Raw genomic sequence first — 22,737 nt, 5'->3', positions numbered from 1 at the left:
AAAGGAATATGAAGTGGCAAGTGTCAGGGCTATAATGCAACTCTCCTACGCGGAGGCACGTGAAGTAGTTGAAGGAGCGAGGGGAGCTGAAGATGTGGCGGTGGATGCTCCGCAGACTGTAGAGATTCAGAGTGTTGTTCAACAGTCGAGGGAAACTGATATGCTGATTGTGAAGAAGGTGGATTTTATGGTGTTTATCTTGCATATAATTAATTGTCCTGCACATACACACAAAAAGTCCAAGAAACTGGGCATAATAGTTTCTGCGGCTGAAATGTTTTGGGGTTTACAGGACTTCACTGCCTAAATATTGCAAAGAATACTGTCCGAAGATGCTCTTCCCTCTCAGGCCCCAGTGCCTGTAGAGATGGTTGTTGGCAGTTGAATCTGATTTTTGAAATAATTTTTTTTTGGGGGGGGGGGGCTAATATACATCCAAAAAAGTACGTGGCGGCATGCACCTATAGCATTTGTTTGTGGACCGCAATCATATCAAAGAAGACCTCGTATAGCAATACACCAATAAGTGTAGTCTGCCATAAAACCAAAGATAGAACAATGAGAAGATTTAGCTATAAAACATCTTTAATAAACCTCTAGAAACAGTAGTAGTAATAGTAGTAGTAGTAGTCGTAGTAATAGTAGTAAGCGGAACGTTTGTGGAAGGATATGCGTACACACTGGGAGCGTTTACAAAACAACACTGGTTTCCGGTCAGTTTAAATTTGAAATTTATATTTTGATAGCTACTAGTCGGGATAGTGGTTTGACAGGTAAGACGGTGAATATTTTGACATGTACAGTAAATATGTGTACAATTTTTTTTATTGATGTATTAGATATTGTTTCGTAACATAGCTAGCTAGCCAACGTTATTGCAGTGTTAGCTAGATAACGCGTTAGCTACATTATGCATGATGAAGAGTGTTTGCTAGCTAATAAGGAAGATCTGCAATAACTTAACAGATACCATTTTAAAGTCTTCAAAACATAATCTGTGCAATTCTTACAGTAGGTAACCTACCCAAGTTAGCCGCTAATTAGCTATGTTGTGACATTTCTTACAGCTAGCTTTCGCTAGCTACACTCTCCACACATTAAGGTCACTGAAACGAACATCTGATCAGCTGTCTACTCATCTAGCCAGGTCTGTTATCTAGATGGGTGCTGATAGCTATCCTGTCTCAGTGAAGTCTGTGTGTCTTCTCAGACAGAGATGACCACGCAGTTCCCCTCGCTGTTTCCCAGGATGACAGAGACTCTGTGGTTCAACCTGGACCGGCCGTGTGTGGATGAGACAGAGTTACACCAACAGGAGCAACAGCACCAGACCTGGGTACAATCAAACAAACACTGAGAGAGAAAAGACAGGGCAAGACTAGAAGGAGTGACAGAGCCAACCTGGGTTCAGACAGACACACACTGACCTCTCCTGTCTCTCCCCCTTAGTTACAAAGCATTGCAGAGAAGGACAATAGCCTGATGCCTATTGGGAAGCCAATTTTCGAGGTATCTGAGCTTTAAATAATGTTTATTTTACTTACCTAGACAACTGACCTGTCGGTCACTCATATTTTCATCCAAAAGTTGACCCAAATGTATACAAGATGTGTATGGATTTTGACCAAGTCCTGCGATATTACAAAGGTGAATCATGTTCACATTTATTTTACCTTTATTTAAGCAGGAAGTCACCATTGAGACCAGGGTCTCTTTCACAAGGGAGACTTGCAAATCCAATTTCATACGACCAAATCGAAAACAATATATATCCAGTAAAATACAGCACAACACAAATGTATAAATGTTTTTATTACATTCCTCAATAAGAAGGGCCCCAATCAATATTTTAAATTGCCCGAGCGGCACCAGAACATCCAATTGTAATGTAGTTGGTTCGATGTGGGGGTGGAAAGGCATTACAATTCAATAAAATAGAGAAGTTCATGTTTGCATTTTGTGGTTATTCCCAACAGCTCCCAGGTTAGGGGGAGTCATTAGGGCCAGAGGAGGGAGGGCAAGCAAGAGCTTAAATTATACCATCCAAAGATAGAGTAAAGCTACAGTAGGAGAGAACAGCACAGCTAGCGACATTCCCCACAGATATATTTTTTGGGGTCACTGAAACCAAAATCTGATCAGCTGTGTACTAATCTATCCCGGTCTGTTATCTAGGTGGGTGCTGATAGCTATCCTGTCTCAGTGTGTGTGTCTTCTCAGACAGATGTCCATGCTGTTTCCCAGGATGGCTGTTTCCCAGGATGACAGTCTCTGTGGTTCAACACTGCTGTTTTGCTTTTGTAATGCTTGCTAGCTCGCATTCAAACCAAGTAAAGTTAAAGATGGTGATCCTAAACCCCCTGCCCTTTGTGAACTTGGTTATGGTGGTGTGGTACACAGAAAGAGAGTTTAGCAACTAGGGAGAAGTTTTAATATCTCATGACATTTAATTCCTCAAATTTTACACATATCGTTTTACCGGACGTGCTACCTTGTCCTCGGACCTGCTGTTTTCAACTCTCTCCCTCCATCCCTCTACCGTACCTGCTGTCTCGACCTCTGAATGGGGCTCAGTGGTCTAAGGCACTGCATCTCAGTGCTAGAGGTGTCACTACAGACCCTGGTTCGATTCCAGGCTGTATCACAACAGGCCGTGATTGGGAGTCCCATAGGGCGGCGCACAATTGGCCCAGCGTCGTTAAGGTTTGGCCGGGGTAGGTCGTCATTGTAAATAAGAATTTGTTCTTAACTGACTTGCTTAGTTAAATAAAGGTTAAATAAAACAAAAAATACTTGACAATGAAAAACCAACTGACATTTACTCCTGAGGTGCTGACCTGTTGGACCCTCTACAACCACTGGGATTATTATTTGACCCTGCTGGTCATATTTGAACATTTTGAAGAACAATGTGGCCTTAATGGCCTTGTACTCTTATCATCTCCAACCGGCACAGCCAGAAGAGAACTTCCTAGGTTCCTGCCTTTCTACAGAGTTTTTCCTAGCCACAATGCTTCTGCATTGCTTGCTGTTTGGGGTTTTAGCCTGGATTTCTGTATAGCACTTTGTGACATCGGCTGACATAAAAAGGGCTTTATCAATACATTTTGATTTGATCGTTTACCATTTTGCATCAACGTTTGGATGAAAATAAGACAGTGGTCCTTTCATTTATAGTGGATGTTAAGGATGTTTTCTGTCATTTTTCCATGTTTACTCTGGTGTGTATTCTCTGTGGGTGTGTAGCAGACATTTGACGAGGAAGAAGAGGAGGAGGATGAGGATGAAGAAGATAGTGAGGAAGACTCTGAGGATGAAGAGGACATGCAGGACATAGATGAGATGAACGACTACAATGAGTCACCGGACGACGGAGAGGTCAACGAGGTCAATGCGCGCGCACACACATAATCAGGGGTTAGGGGTCACGTCTATTGAGCACTATATAAGGGAAATACTAGGCCTTCTGATTCTTAATGTCACTCATCCCCCTCTCAGGTGGATATGGAGGGAGCAGACCAAGACCAGGACCAGTGGATGATCTAGACCAGAGTAATCCTCACTACTCTCTGATGCCCCCTTGGTAGCGCTCCAGCTGGATAGCTGTTCATCTACTCTGCTGGACAGTGGCTTTTGGCTGGTGAACTTTCCCTGCTGTTCACACCCACCCTGTGAAACTGAAGGGGGAGGTGTGAGCTGAGTGGGGTTTTACTGCATGGAGAAAGTGCTGTGTGCGTGTTCTCTCATTCAGTGTTCTACAGTTGCGATGTGTGAAGACTGTAAACTGTGTTTTTGCAACATGAGGAGAAAGAACTCCTGCTCCACCTCAACTTCCCCTCAGCTAGTTCTGTCCTCCCCCACAGACCACCAGACACTCAGCCCCTTTGTTTAGACTACGCACACATCAAACTCCAGGACATCAGTGTGCACTCACTCCCCTCTCTGGTACTCGTTGTTCTGTGTGTGAACTTTGACTCCCCCGTCCGTTCGGCGCCAGTCATGTCACATCTGAATGGGCATAAACCGTAGCCTGTACACTGCACTTGTCATCTGCTGTGTGTGGGTGTGCTGCCAACAGAAACCTGGAGAGTAAAAAACATACATACTATAGAATGTTAGTATTCAACAAAACTGATTTTAAAAAGGAACTTCACAGGTGCTCGTATGTATGTAAAGTAAATACCTTTTTAATTGGTCCAGTGTCTTATGTAAATAAAAACATTGTACAGATAATGGATTTATTGATGCCACAGAGACTTGTAAAACATGTTAGATGCAGTCTGAGAGTGCTATTCAACCAGCAGGGGGCACTAAGCAGAAGGCAGCAGGAGGCTCAGACGACAACCAGAAGTAAGTTGTACCCAACCTTGTATGTCTTAGAAATAGATATGTGTGTCTGTCTCTCACTGTGTCATCGTCGAAGCCTCGTATGACCTCTGCTATGGCAGTGATTCTTGCATCCATTTCCACACTAGAGTCTGGTGCCCAGGCGATACGTACCATGCTGTATCCACAGTGGGAACCCAGCTCCAGCACTGTCAGGGGGCAGTGCTCAGAAAATAATCCGGTCCCTTATCTTACCTACACCCCTATTGGTGTGGTCAGACAGGAAAATGTGGATGGAGAAGAGAGGGAGAGGAATTTCAGTCGGGTGGTGTCACCTTGGGGCTGTTGTTGCTGCTGAACTCCACCTTGCTGCACCAGAGGTCAAAGGTTTTCAGGATGCTTTCTGGGTCGCCGGGGGTCAGAACATACTGGAAGGCCCTCTCTTCCCGGCTCAGCCTAGTAATACAGTCATATCACATCCTCACCAGCACCGCCCAGTAGAACAACACAAAGTAGTAGTGGTAGGGAATAAAAGTCAACACCAGGGGGAGGAAGGCCAGTGTTATGGCACCAGACACCATAGTACTGCTGCAAGGGAAAACACACACATACAGTAGGTACACACACTAACACACATATCTAAACACACACCAGGAGAAGAGAGACTACCAGCGCACATACTATTCATTAAAAACACTAATAAAATAAACTCTTCCTCAATTACACAAACACCCATTACAGTCCATTCTGTACTTATAGACCAGCAAGCTAACCCACATACACAGCTGCTCCTCCGGCCAACTCCATACTGCAGTTACTAGAGTTTTACTCTGAGTGACAGGAGATTCCCTCACCTCACTGACAAACAACGCTACATTGAACTACTACAACTCAACCTACCATAACACAAACCTCTTGTAAAAAGAATATTCTCTCCCACATAACCACCGTACAGCAAAAACAAGACATCTGCCCAGAGAAGCGTTTGTCAAATAGGAGAAATGCAGAAAGGTTAGTGTGTGTGTAGTCAGAGCTCCACAGGTGAGGGCAGAGTGGGTAGTAAGGAAGCTGGGCATCTGAATGATTCATTGATAGCCTGGGGCATGTTTATTTTATTCACAGAAAACAGGTGTGGCCATAGTACCCCTCTCCAGCCCCACGCCATTGTTTCTCACAATGACATTATTATTGACTAATTATTGCGTCATAATTAACATACAGCAACACATCCCCGGTAGGCTACAGGGAAAGTTCTTCATATGTTGACCCAAGACACTCGAGATGTAGGGGGGGAGGGGGGGGGAGACAGACAGACATGGGTGGATCAGGTGTACAGGCACATGTGTGGAGTGAGTCTAGAATCAGGTTTCTCTCTTCCTACAAACAGAAGGATCCAGAAAACACACATGCACAGAAAATAATAGTGACAGCAATATTTGCAGCTCAAAATAATGTTTATTAGACACTGTTACACAGCAGTCTCTGGTGTTACTATCAGCCAATAATACTCAAATCATAATCATGTTCTCACATTTGATTTAAAAATTATATATATAATATTCAGAATTGAATAATTAATATGTAACAGGTGCCCAGAACATAGATCCAAACAAACACACTGGTCCTGTGATGGTCTCTCTTCAGCCTAGCAGGTCTTCATAGATCTGAGCAGACTGGGTAGATACGTAATTCTTTTTTTATTTTTAACCTCTATTTAACCTTTATTTATCTAGGAAAGTCAGTTAAGAACACATTTTTATTTACAATGACGGCCAAACCCGGATGACGCTGGACCAATTGTGCGCCACCCTATGGGACTCCCAATCACGTCCGGATGTGATTCTGCCTGGATTCAAACCAGGGAATGTAGTGACACCTCTTGCACTGAGATGCAGTGTCTTAAACCGCTGCGCCACTCTGGAGCCCTATGATGAAGGCATGACTTCTCCAGAGCTAGATGATATGAATATGAAAGGGATAAGGTCTAGGCCTAGAGGCTGAAATGTAACAGGGCTGTGGTGTCCTCTCATCCGCATCCAATTGGCCAAATTGGAAAGTCTCTCTATGCTTGTTTGATGACATTATCAGCAGGCTTGTTTGAGCAGTCTCCTGATGAACTTCTTGAGTTCTTTACATTTACGTCATTTAGCAGACGCTCTTATCCAGAGCGACTTACAGTAGTGAATGCATACATTTCATACAATTTCATACATTTTTTTGCTGGCCCCCCGTGGGAATCGAACCCACAACCCTGGCGTTGCAAACACCATGCTCTACCAACTGAGCTAGCCCTCACCAGCCTAGAGAGGACCAACCTGCCCTCCTGTGTGTCCACAAGGCCCAGGTACCACACCCCTGCCACGGACCCCTTCCCCTCTCCCCCATGTGCCTCCTCCAGGGCAGGACAGGTGCAGGTACCCCCTTCCTGCAGCCAAAGGGCACTGTAGGTCATTGCCCCCCCTCAGCCCTCTCCGTGCCTCCACCCTCCCACCTCAGGATGCGACTCCGGCCCAGAGGGACTAACCTGCAGTCACCCCCCTCCACAGACACACTCCCGATACGGCAGTTTAAAGGCTGAGAGAAAAAAACACAGAAATGCACGTCTGTAAACACATGTAAACACGTTATAGACCTCTATAAACCTTTGTGTAAAGTGTAACCAATGCCATACACATATCACTCACCATATGGACTCTTGCAGAAGTTGTTCTGGATGTCTGTCTCCCCTCAGCAGCCAGAATGCATGAGTCACAGATCACTGTTCCTGAGGACACCAAGAGACATGCCACAGAGAACAGGGTTAGTTTGGATGTGTGTGTGTGTGAAAGAGCATGGAACATGTTTGCAGAAGATCAGCTTTCTATGATGATAATGATAGGCACAAACCCTCTGATGCCTCCTCGTGACCCTCTTCCTCTCCCTTCCGCGCATGATGTGTGTCTTGAATACAGAGATGGACCCCGCGAGATGAACTGTGTGCAGTTGAACATTTTGGGCCACGGGAACCCGAACGCGCTCATCACAGGGAGACAACCGTCCCTCACAGCCTCGCACAGCCCACGGCAGTGGCCCCTCCGGTAGGCACACCGGGGCGAAGAGCGAGCACAAGAACTTCTTGGTATCCCGGTGGCAGAGTTTGGAGACCAACGGCAGCCAGGCGGCCGACTGTTGCTGGGCTTCTTTCAACTAGTCGTGCGCCAGCAGGCTGGGCAGCCATATCCCCGTAACCGACGCCGTGGCACAGAGAAAGTGTGCTGGGGATGGGCTTACACACCGAGCGAAACGATAAGGAACTGAGGCTTTCGGACGCAAACTGAATGGAGCTGTCTGTGGTCAAAACCGAGGCGAAAGAAATAGACACCAACACGCAAAGTGATAACTTGAGTTGAGCCATACTCACAACACGTGCAGAATAAAAAAAACAAAGCAGCGCGGTGGTTGTTCAGCAGTCCTGGAGGAGAAGTGCGTAGCGGGTTGCAACCTAGTAGTAGCCTATTGTGTAATGAGAGGGCGCCTGGCTTCACCCAGTCATGCAGAACAAACTGGTTCTTACATCAAATGCAGTGGTGTGACTCCATGTTATTGAGGGCTGTAAAGTGGCTTTGTTATTAGAACGGGTGGGGGGGGGGCGTCTGAAAGACTGTTGTTTTATCTTCCCATAGCAGTCTGCCCAGAACCTGCCTACAACGAGTCTGTGCTAGCAATGTATTTTTACCATCTATTCGTTATGCATTTTCCTTACGTCGCGGTCTGTTTTCTGCAGGTTTTATTCCCCAGTCAAAACAGCAAGCTCACTATTTTAGCAAGTCTTTAAAAAAATAAAATCCCCCTGTCACGTGATTAGGGTATCTGTCCCCATGGCATCTTCACGTTGGCCGGATGTCATATGTTTGTTACCGAGCCCTGGCTGCGCAAAAACTGCTGTCATGTGATAGGCTTCGTTTGTAGTAGTAGCTGATAGAAGCGGTCAGCGAGAAAGAGAAACACAGAAAGAAGTTTGATTCCTTTCCTGTGGACTCAGACAGGGTCTGTTTCTCTTATTCTAGCGATAGTTTCCCGGGTGGAGTAGTTGGAGATTGGGTTCGCGTACCTGGCAGACCGCCGAACGCCCAGCGGACGCCATGGGTTGTTGTTACAGTAGCGAGAACGAGACCACCGAGCAGGTAGCTAATGCTAGGCTAGTTGGTTATCTAGGGTGTGAAATATTATTTAACAAAATGTATTTCATTTCTATGGGGTCATAAGGCCATTGCAAGACAGTTTGTTGTTACGAATTCCACGAGTCAAAAGTGAAAATATGGTGCTTCTTTGCGCGTTAAAATGAAACTATTTTTAAGTTAGCCAACTACGACCCAGCAGATAGCTAGCCAGTCCTTTCAAATCAAAATGTATTGCACACATATAGCGGATATTATTGCGAAATGCTTGTGTTCCTAGCGCCAACAGTACAGTAATATCTAACAATTCACAACAATGCACACACATTTAAACGTACAATAATGGAATTAAGAAATATATAATATTTCAGAGACAACTGCTAGCTGTGCTAGAAAAATTGGGCCTAGGGAGTTTAGCTAACGTTAGTTCCCTGATTGGCAAGTTGACCAACACACCTAACAACATTAGCTAGTTAAGAGTCGTTTCAAAATAGTGACAACCTTTTGTTGACAATTACAAACATTATCTAGTTTACTAGTTCAGCTTAGTTAATCAGTTCATATGTGTACGTCAGGAGCTATCTACTTACAGGGCAGACAATAGCTTAGTTTCAATTCTCAACTATCATGATGATGATCAATCAGGGCCGGTAAAACGTGACCACTTATGTAAATTGGGCCTCAAAGGGTCACATTCGGTCAAGCCGTTGGAACGTGTTGAATTTGCCAGCCAATCAACTTCTCCCAGATGCATGTCATATGATCTCACATTTCCCATCCAGTTGTGGTGACATAGGCCAAAATGGAATTTGGTGGAGGGAAGTTTTATTTTTCCTTTGGAAAAATGTGAGGCAGGGATTGTATTCTATTATTACTGTTTATCAGATGACTGTTGTACACACACACAGCCTGCCACTGCTTAGCTAACCTTGTTATAACACAGTATAATACTGTTGAAATATACACACCGGTATCGTTATATCAGGGTTATGTAACTTTTGTTTGGGTTCATTCTTTTCTGTCAAAGCAACAAATCAGAGGATGAGTATTATAGGGGATGTAGGGCGCCCTTTGTTTTAGACTTCAGTTCAGATGTTGTATCATAATCATTTTAGCAATAAGCAAGGTCAGAATCTGGTTACCTGAACAGCCTGTGATAGTGATCGAGGATGTTGTGATAGTTTGTGATCGCGATGCACATGTTGTGCCTCAGGACCCTGACGAGCGTAAGCCGCTGATCCCCCACCCGAACCCCGACAGCAAGCCCCTCAACGGCACAGAATGGAGCTCCGCCAATGTACCCTCAGCCCGCACAGACGAACAGGCCCTACTCACATCCATCCTTACCAAGACAGCCCTGTAAGACACAAACATTCTCTTTCTCCTCCATCATGGGGTTTATTTATTTGGGATTGAATTCTGCTGAATACCTGCCTGTCTTTCCATTTCTTAGGAACATCATCGATGTCTCGGCTGCAGACTCTCAAGGCATGGAGCAGCATGAGTACATGGACAAAGCTCGGCAATATAGGTGGGTGTGTGGAGGTAGTTGCTTAATGTGTATGTGGGTTTTGACTGGCCTTGTTGATGTGTTTCAGCACTAACCTGTCTTTTATTGTGTTTTCAGTACAAAACTGGCCTTGTTGATGTGTTTCAGCACTAACCTGTCTTTTATTGTGTTTTCAGTACAAAACTGGCCTTGTTGATGTGTTTCAGCACTAACCTGTCTTTTATTGTGTTTTCAGTACAAAACTGGCCTTGCTGAGTAACAGTCTGTCTCAGAAGAAGCCCCTCCCTCTACCTTCCCTCACCAGCCAGCCACACCAAGTGCTCGCTAGTGATCTGGTGCCATATTCGGATGTACAACAGGTGCACGCTCGCGCACACACATGCACACACACACTAGGGGTGTAACGTTTCATGGTTTGGTACATGGAAACCATGTGTTTGACGTATTTGATACAATTCCATTGATTCTACTCCAGTTATTACCACGAGCCCATCCTCCCCAATTAAGGGGCCACCAACCTCAGGTGTTGTCTGGTCACTTTTACCCCAACCTGTACTTTTTACTCCAACTACCTTGTACCCCTGCACACTGACTCGGTACCGGTTCTCCTTGTATATAGTCTCATTACTACCTGCAAAGAGCTGCTTGAATGCAGAGGGGAGACAAAGTTGTAGTGTTGTTTTGAATCTCCGTCTTGGTCAGGTGGTAGGAATACTGCGGTGATGTCAGTGTAAATGTCAACATGTTTGAGGGAACATACTTCCTCTGTCCATCGCTGTTGTAAGCTACTAGGAAACCAAAATGTTCCCAAACTGAAGATTTGAAATGATGATTGAGAATCCTCCTGGTTTATCCACCTGACTACTTGCCATCTTACAGAACTAGCTCCTGGCTCCACCTCATAAAATGTGTCAATTAAGATTAGAATGTTCATTACAACGTGCACATGGGCTCAAATTGTCTTAACGGAATAGCCTGAAATGTAACTTTTTTTTTTCGCAGCTCAGATTTACTCAAGCAATACAACTGTGTAGGCATAGCCTATAGGCCTAGTGTTTTTTAATGTTTATGTATTTACAATGCGGACCGAACCGAGTTCCCCGTACTGAATGTTTTGATGTACGAATACCTGTATCGTTACACCCCTAATACAGACACACACACAGTGCCATTCTCAGATGTTCATCAGGACATCTTTCTATTACAGTCATGTGCTTTCCCTGTCCATAAACCTGTTAGTGTATGGCAGCTCTGGAGCAACAACAAACCTATTATGTAGCCGATTGATGCGTGTTAACCTAATTTGTTGTAATTGTTTGACAGGTGTCCAAGATAGCTGCCTATGCTTACAGTGCAATCTCTCAGATCAAGGTGGACGCTAAAGAAGAACTAGTGGTTCAATTTGCCATCCCCTGATCTGCCCTCTATAATACTCCTCCCGTCCTGTCCCCAATGCCCACACTGCATCTATGTGTCCCAGTCCCTGTGCTACCCAGCTATGCCACCAGGAACCTGCTGAGGACTATGACAACCAGGCCTCCCCTGCTGAAAGGGTTAACCAACCTTGCCCTGCACCCCTCAAACCACCTTTCAAAGACACCATTCATCCTCCTTTCACCAGCCATCAAATGTTATGGCAGTATAATGGTGTTAGGGCACTGTTTGTTTTTGTTATTTTACATTTTCTTGTTTGAAGAGTGACTGAGTCTGACTGAATAAACGGTTAGCTAGCTGCATGGCTAGGCTGCTGGTGGCGTTAGCCCTGGCTGTGAGTTTTTCAGGAGTAGCTGACCTCGTCTGATATGCAGCTCCGGTAATGTACTAACTAACTAACCACAGCTAGGAAAATAGGGTGATTATGCATGTCCAAATGTAGCACAGGAACAGGGCAAAAAAAGCTGTCCACAGCCAGCCAACCCACTACGGTGAGCATGGGGAGGCTGTTCTGACACTGTGTTGACCAGTCACCCAAAACACACATCCCACCCCTCATGTCATCAATATGAATTTCTAGAAAGAGCCCTCACTATAGTGTTCCTTATCTTTGTTAAAATCCTTAGATTGACCTAATGTAAGACAACTGGGTTGGGTAGGTTTAAAAATAGGAGGGACTTAGTTCAACTATAGTACCTAAGTTCAAAGCTGATATGACCCGTATGAGTCTTCTCTTGAGTTCAGCTCATGTTGGCAGAGTGCAGGGGTGAATGGGGGGTGGGGACAGAGGTGGGAATCCACATGGGTTTCTCTGATTTCTGGGGGAAACATGCTTAGCACTTCAATAATTTAGGTGGCAGTCCTTGAATTCATATCTTTAGACTTCACAGAAACAATACAGCTGGGGGTGGGCACTGGGTGGAACTGGGGCTTGGGGGGGTGGTTCTATGTGGGGGAAGGGTTTGGGGGCTTGTAATGTAAATGAATCAGTGAAGTGTTGATGCCTTCTATGTACAGATTTATGGGATTCCGTCAGAAGCAAGAAATGGATTGTATGCACCTCCCCATTGTAGAGTCTTTCCGTCAGGATTGGCTGAAGCTCCAAGGAAGTTGTTTTAGGAGCCAATCAAAACTAAGGATACAGCAGCCCAGTTTTTATGACATAAAAGAAAAAAAACTTAACACCCAAGTTTGTTTGAATTTTTAAACAAAACAGATTGTGACGAGTTACTCACATTAACCAGGAAGTGAAAGCTGTCATGGCAGTTTGAGATAAACAACCATAACCTGTGAGTATCCCCTAAATGAAAATGATCAGAGGCATTGTGATTATTTATTGATGTTTTAAGTGTATTTATGCTCCGGGGTGAGTGTGTGTGTGTGGGTGCCTCTCTGGGGTCTTTAAAGGGATGATCTGCAAGGCTGTGTTTATTTTCCACTTTTTGCAGTGTGCTTGTTTTGTTTGTTTTGTTACTTCAGTGTGCAATAGTACCTGGATAACATTGTTCATTTCTTAGGCTAGTACCAAAAGGTTTATTAAGATATACTGTTAATACGTTTCTCCCCCCCCAATTAATGAATTCATTAAAGACTTTCAACAATAAGACTGGTGTTCTGTATAGAGAGAAATGTGTGGGGTATCATTACAACAAACCTAATGAACACTATCACATCTTATGTAGTGTAAGTATTTTATCTTTATTTAACTAGGTAAGTCAGTTAAGAACAAATTACTTTCAATGATGGCCTAGGAACAGTGGGTTAACTGCCTTGTTCAGGTGCAGAACAACAGATTTGTACCTTGACACCTCGGGGATTTGAACTTGCAACCTTTCGGTTACTAGCCCAACGCTCCAACCACTAGGCTACCTGCCACCCCAAGTTATGGATATGATTTTTTTTTAAACTTTCTATGAAGACTTTTACCATGATAGGGATTATCCAGTACATCTCATACCTGCTGATCCACCAGTGGTAAAGGGTCAATTCTCAGATCCATATTTCAATACAAAGTAATACCTACAAAAGTGTGCATTGGGGAGAGTGAGTGAGAGGGCTCTATTCCTGGTTGGGCCTGGCTGGTCAATGGTCCAGTTCAATAATTATACACGTCAAGGTCACATCTAATGTAGATGTACTATTCCTTCTTCCCCAACTCCCGACAGACACCAGACAAAGTTTCTGATGAGTAGATTTCTATTGTACATTTACATGATGCGTCAGGTCATAATGGTCTTTTGATGTAAGCCTGTGGTTCTGGAACTCTGGTTGGTTGGCATGATGATTGGACCTCCCCCACCGTTTCTGTGGTGACAAGCCAGTTGTCCTGGTTCTTCCTGATGTTTTGCTGTGGTTGCTGGGATGATGCCAGACCTGGGCCATGATTCTATCCTGGCCCATTACAGCGCAAAAGTCCAACAAGTGAGGCAGAGCCGTGATCACATACACACGTTCTTATTACTGTGTGTTTGTCCGGGTACACACACTTCTGTTTTCTCTTGACCATAAGGCTCCAGAACTGAACACATCTATACATACAGTGACTATACACAGTGTAAACTGGTAGTAATTTAGCACTGAACAGAGAGGGAGAATGCCCCAAAACTCAGTAGGAGTTTAGTGTTTCTATGCAGACAGGCAGAGAGTCGGTGTGTAACTAGACCCTAATCTCTCTGCTCATTTTAAGCACCTGTCAGAATGCTACGCAGCTGCAACGAACTCAGCACCTGTTACACATAGGGCTCAGAGCCGCATAGCCCTCGGTGAACACACAGAATTCAAATAGCACTGGGAGATCACACGAAGAGTATGAGTGGAATTAACCACCCCTGTAACCCACCTCCCATGTGGGGGCTTAGTGGCGGCCTATATTTGCATGTGGGTGTGTGTAGATTTGGGTTTGTCCTCACCTTTCTCATGTAATGTCTGTACCTGTAACTCCCCTCATTCTCCATTGTGCTGCCGTGCAGGGTGAGTCTGTGTAGGAAGGGCAGGGCGCCCAGCTTATGCACCTCTGAAGGGTTACAGATGTTTTTATCATGGTGATACAACACCCGCAGTTCCTTCAGCTCTACCAGGACCTGGGAAACAGAGTGTACACACACACACACACACACACACACACACACACACACACACACACCATCCAAACTAACCCACACACACACACAGGCTTTAGGCCCTTAAATGTAGGGTGATCACTACTAATGTACTAGATCAGTGGTTCCCAAACTTTTTAATAGTCCCGTACCCCTTCAAACATTCAACCTCCAGCTGTACCCCTCTAGCACCAGGGTCAGCACACTCTCAAATGTTGTTTTTTGCCATCATTGTAGGCCTGCCACACACACACACACTATACAATACATTTATTAAACATAAGAATGAGAGTTTTTGTCACAACCCGGCTCGTGGGAAGTGACAAAGACCTCTCATGGGACCAGAGCACAAATAATAATATAACAATAATCAATAATTTTGCTCTTTATTTAACCATCTTACATATAAAAACGTATTTTTTCATTGAAAATTGTGAATAGCTCACCACAGGTTAATGAGAAGGGTGTGTTTGAAAAGATGCACATAACTCTGCAATGTTGGGTTGTATTGGAGAGAGTCTCAGTCTTAAATAATTTTCCACACACAGTCTGTGCCTGTATTTAGTTTTCATGTTAGTGAGGGCCGAGAATCAACTCTCACATAGGTATGTGGTTGCAAAGGGCATCAGTGTCTTAACAGCTGATTTGCCAAGGCAGGATACTCTGAGCGCAGCCCAATCCAGATATCTGGTAGTGGCTTCTGATTAAATTACATTTTCACAGAACCGCTTATTGCAATTTCGATGAGGCTCTTGTTCAGATATCGGTAAGTGGACTGGAGGCAGGGCATGAAAGGGATAACGAATCCAGTTGTTTGTGTCATCCGTTTCGGGAAAGTACCTGCGGAATTGCGCACCCAACTCAGGTGCTTCGCTATATCACATTTGACATTGTCCGTAAGCTTGAGTTCATTTACACACAAACAATCATACAATGATGGAAAGACCTGTGTGTTGTCCTTGTTAATGCAGACAGAGAAGAGCTCCAACTTCTTAATCATAGCCTCAAATTTGTCCCGCACTGTCACGTCCTGACCAGTAATAGGGGTTATTTGTTATTGTAGTTTGGTCAGGACGTGGCAGAGGGTATTTGTTTTATGTGGTTCGGGGTGATGGTTTGTTTAGTAGGGTATTTGATTTATGTATTCCGGGGGTTTTTGGGCACTGTTCTGTGTATAGCCTTGTGCCTTACCAGCCTGTGATTAATCGTTGTGTTTTCTTTGTGTACGTGTTTATTTTGGTTCTCCTTCTTCACCAAATAAAAGAAGATGAGTGCACATATTCCTGCTACGTTTTGGTCATCTCTACCCAACGACACCCGTGACAGAATCTCCAACCAACCAAGGACCAAGCAGCGGAGGAAGGAGCAATGGGTGGACTATAGGGAGCAGCACGCTCGGGAGGAGATGGCATCCTGGTCGCTGGAAGTATTGGAGGCAAGGATTGACTGGACGTGGGAACAATTACTGGAACATTGTGACAACCTGCCTGGGAAGCAGGTATAGGTGGAGAGGCAGCCCCAATAATTTTTTTGGGGGGGCACACGGGTAGTTTGGCTGGGCCAGGCAGTAGACCTAAGCTCCCCGTGCTTTTTATGGGAAGCGTTTGGAGTGGAGAGCGCCGAGGTATGTGGAAGTGCGCACGATCTCGCCCATACGCACGCACAGTCCAGTGCGAGTGATCCCAGCCCCTCGCAGATGCCGTGCTAGAGTGGGCATCCAGCCTGGAAGGAGGATGCCTGCGCAGCGCATCTGGCCACCAGTGCGCCTCCTAGGTCCAGGCTACCCTACGCCTGCTCTACGCACGACAACCATCAGGCCCCTGCACAGCCCAGTTCGCCCTGTACCAGCACTCCGCTCGTACAGGGCTACTAGTTCCACCCAGCCAGGACGGGTTGTGCAGGAGGTGCGATCGAGACCGCCAGTGCGCCTCCACGGCCCGATACCTCCAGTACCAGCACCACGCATCAGGCTTCCAGTGCGTAATCCCAGTCCAACTCAACCCGTTCCTGCTCCCCGCACTAGCCCTGAAGTGCGTGTCCCCAAACTGGCACATCCAGTACCATGCATCAGGCTTCCAGTGCGTCAGTCCAGTCTCGAGCTTCCGGCAACAGTGTCCAGTCCAGAGTATCCGGCAACAGTGTCCAGTCCAGAGTGTCCGGCGACAGTACCCCATCCAGAATATCCGGCAACAGTGTCCAGTCCAGAGTATCCGGCAACAGTACCCCGTCCAGAGTATCCGGCAACAGTGTCCAGTCCAGAGTATCCGGCAACAGTGTCCAGTCCAGAGTATCCGGCAACAGTGTCCAGTCCAGAGTGTCCGGCGACAGTACCCCGTCCAGAGTATCCGGCAACAGTGTCCAGTCCAGAGTATCCGGCAACAGTGTCCAGTCCAGAGTATCCGGCAACAGTGCCCCGTCCAGAGTGTCCGGCGACAGTGCCCCGTCCAGAGTGTCCGACGACAGTGCTCCGTCCAGAGTGTCCGGCGACAGTGCCCCGTCCAGAGTATCTGACGACAGTGCCCCGTCCAGAGTATCCGGCAACAGTACCCCGTCATGAGTATCCGGTAAGAGTGTTAAGCCCGGAACCGAGTGAGACGGCCTACAGTTCGGAACCAAGGGAGACGGCCCACTGTGCAGAACCGAGTGAGACGGCCTACAGTTCGGAACCAAGTGAGACGGCCCACTGTGCAGAACCAAGTGAGACGGCCCATAGTTCGGAGAGTGAGTCTGCCTGCGGTCCGGAACCGAGTGAGTCTGCCTGCGATCCGGAACCGAGTGAGTTTGCCTGCGGTCCGGAACCGAGTGAGTCTGCCTGCGGTCCGGAAGCGAGTGAGTCTGCCTGCGGTCCGGAACCGATTGAGTCTGCCTGCGATCCAGAACCGAGTGAGTCTGCCTGCGATCCAGAACCGAGTGAGTTTGCCTGCGGTCCGGAACCGAGTGAGTCTGCCTGCGGTCCGGAACCGAGTGAGTCTGCCTGCGGTCCGGAACCGATTGAGTCTGCCTGCCGTCCGGGACCGAGTGAGTCTGCCTGCGGTCCGGAACCGAGCGAGTCTGACTATAACTCCGAACTGTGTGAGTCTGCCTACAGCTCGGAACTGAGTGTCTACGGCCTGGAACAGAGTGAGTCTGCCTACGGTCCGGAACCAAGCGAGTATGCCTACAGTCTGGGTGGCTGTAGACCAGAACCTGAGCGACCTCCAGTATAGGTGGGTTGGGGAGGGGGGGTGTAGCACAGGTGCCGTCCCTTTAGTTTAGGGGATTTATGTTTGTTTTGGGGTATTTTGTTTTTTTGTGTGAGGTGCATCCGGGGTCTGCACCTTTGGGGGGGGGGGGGGTACTGTCACGTCCTGACCAGTAATAGGGGTTATTTGTTATTGTAGTTTGGTCAGGACGTGGCAGAGGGTATTTGTTTTATGTGGTTCGGGGTGATGGTTTGTTTAGTAGGGTATTTGATTTATGTATTCCGGGGGTTTTTGGGCACTGTTCTGTGTATAGCCTTGTGCCTTACCAGCCTGTGATTAGTCGTTGTGTTTTCTTTGTGTACGTGTTTATTTTGGTTCTCCTTCTTCACCAAATAAAAGAAGATGAGTGCACATATTCCTGCTACGTTTTGGTCCACTTTATCCGACGACAACCGTTACACGCACATTGAATATAGTTGCGGAGAGTCCCTGTAATCCTAGATTCAAATCATTCAGGGGAGAAAAAACCTCACCCAGATATGCCAGTCGTATGAGAAACTCATCATCATGCAAGCGTCAGACAAGTGAAAAGTATGGTCAGTAAAGAAAACGTTAAGATTGTCTCTCAATTTAAAAAAAACGTGTCAATACTTTGCCCCTTGATAACCAGTGCACTTCTGTATGTTGTAAAAGCGTTACATGGTCGCTGCCCATAGTGCTGCATAGTGCAGAAAATACACGACAGTTCAGGGGCCTTGTTTTAACAATGTTAACCATTTTCACTGTAGTGTCCAAAATGTCTTTCAAGCTGTCAGGCATTCCCTTGGCAGCAAGAGCCTCTAGGTGGATGCAGCAGTGTACCAAAGTGGCGTCGGGAGCAACTGCTTGCACACGCCTTACCACTCCAATATGTCTCCATGTCATGGCTTTTGCACCATCAGTACAGATACCAACATGAGCAGCAGCTACGTTTGGCTACATACGGACCGTTAGCGGAATTCCTGTGAGAGAGTAACGGTTAATGTGATTGGATGTTCATTTTTTGACTAGGCTACCTGTATTTGACATTGTGCTGTTATTTCGCTGAACACTATTTATTTATTTCACCATTATTTTACCAGGTAGGCCAGTTGAGAACAAGTTCTCATTTACAACTGCGATCTGGCCAAGATAAAGCAAAGCAGTGCGACACAAACAACACAGGGATATATATTATACATGGGATAAACAAATGTACAGTCAATAACACAATAGAAAAATCTATATACAGTGTGTGCAAATGTAGTAAGATAAGGGATGTAAGGCAATTAATAGGCCATAGTGGTGAAGTAATTACAATTTAGCAATTAAACACTGGAGTGATAGATGTGCAGAAAATGAATGTACAAGTAGAGATACTGGGGTGCAAAGAAATACAGTTGAAGTCGGAAGTTTACATACCCTATGTATCTCTCTGCTGTAGGATTAGGGGGTGTTTATCAGCTCTGAGAATCCCCCCTCCATTATATTTATTTGTTTAATGGGTTATCATCCTGATCTCTCCTTCTGTCTGGCTGTGGGACTGACATGCTGTAACGCCCTGGCCATAGAGAGGGGTTTTTTGTTCTTTATTTTGGTTAGGCCAGGGTGTTACATTGGGTGGGCGTTCTATGTTCCTTTTTCTATGTTTTGGTATTCCTTTGTTTTGGGCCATGTGTGTGGCTCCCAATCAGGCACAGCTGAAGCTCGTCGCTGCTGATTGGGAGTCACACATAAGGAGCATGTTTTTCCTTTGGGTTTTGTGGGTAATTGTTTCTGTTTTGAGTATTTTCCTAACAGGACTGTTTGCTGTCGTTTTTGTTCATTTTGTAGTGTTCTCTTGTTTAATTGAATTAAAATTCTAATGATGAACACATCCTCTGCTGCACCTTGGTTCCCTCTTCCAGACAGCCGTTACACATGCAGGATGTTGCCTGTTTGTTTATGTTTGCCTGACTTTATAGGACGTCATTGGGATCCCGAGTGTGTGTGTGTGAGTGTGTGCAAAAAGTGCAAATCAATCCCAGAACAACAGCAAAGGACCTTGTGAAGATGCTGGAGGAAACCAGTACAAAAGTATCTATATCCACAGTTAAACGAGTCCTATATCGACATAACCTGAAAGGCCGCTCAGCAAGGAGAAGCCACTGCTCCAAAACCACCATAAAAAAGCCAGACTACGGTGTGCAACTGCACATGGGGACAAAGATCGTACTTTTTGGAGAAATGTCCTCTGGTCTGATGAATCAAAAATAGAACTGTTTGGCTATAATGACCATCGTTATGTTAGGAGGAAAATGGGGATGCTTGCAAGCCGAAGAACACCATCCCAACCATGAAGCACGGGGGTGGCAGCATCATGTTGTGGGGGTGCTTTGCTGCAGGTGGGACTGGTGCACTTCACAAAATAGATGGCATCATGAGGAAGCAAAATTATGTGGATATAATGGCCCCAAGCAGACTTCCAAAGTTGTGGCAAAATGGCTTAAGGACAACAAAGTCAAGGTATTGGTGTGGCCGTCACAAAGCCCTGACCTCAATCCTATAGAACATTTGTGGGCAGAACTGAACAAGTGTGTGTGAGCAAGGAGGCCTACAAACCTGACTCAGTTACACCAGCTCTGTCAGGGGGAATGGGCCAAAACTCACCCAACTTACTGTGGGAAGCTTGTGGAAGGCTATCCGAAACGTTTGACCCAAGTAAAAAAAAATGTTAAGGCAATGCTACCAAATACTAATTGAGTATATGTAAACTTCTGACCCACTGAGAATGTGATGAAGAAATAAAAGCTGAAATAAATAATTCTCTCTACTATTATTCTGACATTTCACATTCTTAAAATAAAGTGGTGATCCTAACTGACCTAAGACAGGTAATTTTTACTAGGATTAAATGTCAGGAATTGTGAAAAACTGAGTTTAAATGTATTTGGCTAAGTTGCATGTAAACTTTTGACTTCAACTGTCAATAAAATATGGGGTTGAGGTAGTTGGGTGTGCTATTTACAGATGGGCTGTGTACAGGTGCAGTGATCGGTAAGCTGCTCTGACAGCTGATGCTTAAAGTTAGTGAGGGAGATATAAGACTCCAGCTTCAGTGATTTTTGCATTTCGTTCCAGTCATTGGCAGCAGAGAACTGGAAGGAAAGGGGGCCAAAGGAGAAGTTGGCTTTGGGGATGACCAGTGAAATATACCTGCTGGAGCGCGTGCTACGGGTGGGTGTTGCTATGGGGACCAGTGAGCTGAGATTAGGCGGGGCTTTACCTAGCAAAGACTTATAGATGACCTGGAGCCAGTGGGTTTGGCGACGAATATGAAGCAAGGGCCAGCCAACGAGAGCATACAGGTTACAAGGATCGGTAGGATAGTTTTACGAGGGTATATTTGGCAGCGCCAAAACCTAATCCTAGGTTCATTAGTATCCAGGCTTCTCAGAGAGTGTGAAACTCTCCTTGCGAAGTAGGAAGCCGATTCTAGATTTAATTTTGTATTGGAGATGCTTAATGTGAGTCTGGAAGGAGAGTTTACAGTCTAGCCAGACACCTAGGTATTTGTAGTTGTCCACATATTCTAAGTCACAACCGTTGAGAGTAGTGATGGTAGGAGCGGGCAGGTGTGGGCAGCGATCGGTTGAAGAGCATACATTTAGTTTTACTAGCGTTTAAGAGCAGTTGGAGGCCATGGAAGGAGTGTTGTTGGGCGGTGAAGCTCGTCTGGAGGTTAGTTAACACAGTTTCCAAAGAAGGTTTAATTTTATTAGGTTTAATGTTATTTTTGGCAGTGAAACGAGGCTACTCAGGTGAAAAAAAAAACTCACTGTAATGTATAGCCCCGTTGGAAAATATAAATGGACTGTTTGAAAATGTGAATATATATATATATTTTTTTAAATGTAACAAATAAAAATAAAAATTAATTCTAAATGATAATCACATTTTTGTTTGCTGTACCACCGACGGGATTGCGTATACCCCAGTTTATGAATACCTGTACTAGAGAAGTTAATTTTACCACCCTGCCACCTGTGTCCATTCAGGGAGAGGCTTGTCAGAAATATATGGCCTATATAGTGCACTACTTTTGTCCAGAGCCACCCTGTGTGCGTGACTGTGTGAACTCAACACACTGGGTCTATGTGTGAGATGTCGTTGAAGGACAGGTCGAACCCAGGTGAGCCGTATTATTAATGTCAAGTCTGTGATGTTGTTGAGACGCAGCGAGCGGCTGCAGAACTTCTTCTCTGCATTTTGCTTCAGTGGTTGCAAGCCCTGGTTGAGCTCCTCCATCAGAGTTTCTGAGAGAGAGAGAGAGAGAGAGAAAGAGAGAGAGAAGAGAGAGAGAGAGAGAGAGAGAGAGAGAGAGAGAGAGAGAGAGAGAGAGAGAGAGAGAGAGAGAGAGAGAGAGAGAGAGATGTGGCACTGAGAATAGGAAAGGATGCCATTACTGTATTGAGACGCAGCCAGAAAAGGGATTAGAGAGTGTTGAGTAAAAAGTACAATGCTCTGAATTGCATCTCAATAGTGACTTTCTTTCCTTGTCTCCTTTCCTTCACCTGCACACATAGCAATGTGAAAGAACTGTTGCTGGTATACCTGTCATTGAGCTGAGGCATTTCAATAATAAATCCAGAGGATTTCACAGCCTTTTGGCTAACCTGTATGATAATAAATATAATATTTGAATGTAACAAAAAACAGCTAGTTTAAAAGAGGTATCTCTGAATCGTCTTTGCACTTAGCCTAACGCTAGCTACTTTGTCCATGCTCAAACAATGTATTTTCACTTGACTTCATCTATATGCCTCATTTCAGGGCATACACAACACAATGACATAGCTATGTTTCTTCATGAAGAACTAGACTTCTGGCTACTATGCATGCAACATTATTATGCTAACTTACCCCTTAAAACCCACACAGAGTTTGCTAGCTATTATGTTGCAAGACACTTGTTTTTATTTTCATCACAATGAGCGAGAACTCCAGGATGGAGACCAGGATGCTGGCCTTCT

At 45.3% G+C, this 22,737-nt stretch overlaps 2 protein-coding genes and 1 pseudogene across 4 annotated transcripts in view; 2 read left to right on the top strand and 1 right to left on the bottom strand.

Annotated features, from left to right (window-relative positions):
- The window catches only part of hs020 (HSPC020 homolog), a 7,458-nt gene extending 3,225 nt beyond the window's left edge, over positions 1-4,233 (top strand). Inside the window, 5 exon segments of one of the 3 annotated variants that reach the window (NM_001146519.1) lie at positions 672-773; positions 1,211-1,336; positions 1,450-1,509; positions 3,247-3,387; positions 3,499-4,231. In NM_001146519.1, coding sequence (NP_001139991.1) covers positions 1,217-1,336; positions 1,450-1,509; positions 3,247-3,387; positions 3,499-3,546 — 369 coding nt within the window. In that variant the 5' untranslated portion in view covers positions 672-773; positions 1,211-1,216 and the 3' untranslated portion in view covers positions 3,547-4,231. 3 annotated transcript variants of the gene reach the window in all.
- Positions 4,234-5,761: 1,528 nt separating this feature from the next.
- LOC106581408 (secreted frizzled-related protein 2-like) lies at positions 5,762-8,163 on the bottom strand (annotated as a pseudogene).
- Positions 8,164-8,199: 36 nt separating this feature from the next.
- Positions 8,200-11,752, top strand: lamtor1 (late endosomal/lysosomal adaptor, MAPK and MTOR activator 1). The gene is made up of 5 exons (XM_014163455.2): positions 8,200-8,489; positions 9,697-9,842; positions 9,937-10,014; positions 10,229-10,352; positions 11,317-11,752. The coding sequence occupies exons 1-5, from the start codon at positions 8,448-8,450 to the stop codon at positions 11,407-11,409; spliced, it is 483 nt and encodes a 160-aa protein (XP_014018930.1). The 5' UTR covers positions 8,200-8,447; the 3' UTR covers positions 11,410-11,752.
- The last annotated feature ends 10,985 nt before the right edge of the window (positions 11,753-22,737 follow it).

The sequence above is a fragment of the Salmo salar genome, chromosome ssa20 (genome assembly GCF_905237065.1).
Source record: "Salmo salar chromosome ssa20, Ssal_v3.1, whole genome shotgun sequence".
In the NCBI taxonomy this organism is placed as follows: Eukaryota; Metazoa; Chordata; class Actinopteri; order Salmoniformes; family Salmonidae; genus Salmo; species Salmo salar.
The sequence above is the reverse complement of the archived record's forward strand: the minus strand, read 5'-3'. Positions and strand labels throughout refer to the sequence as shown.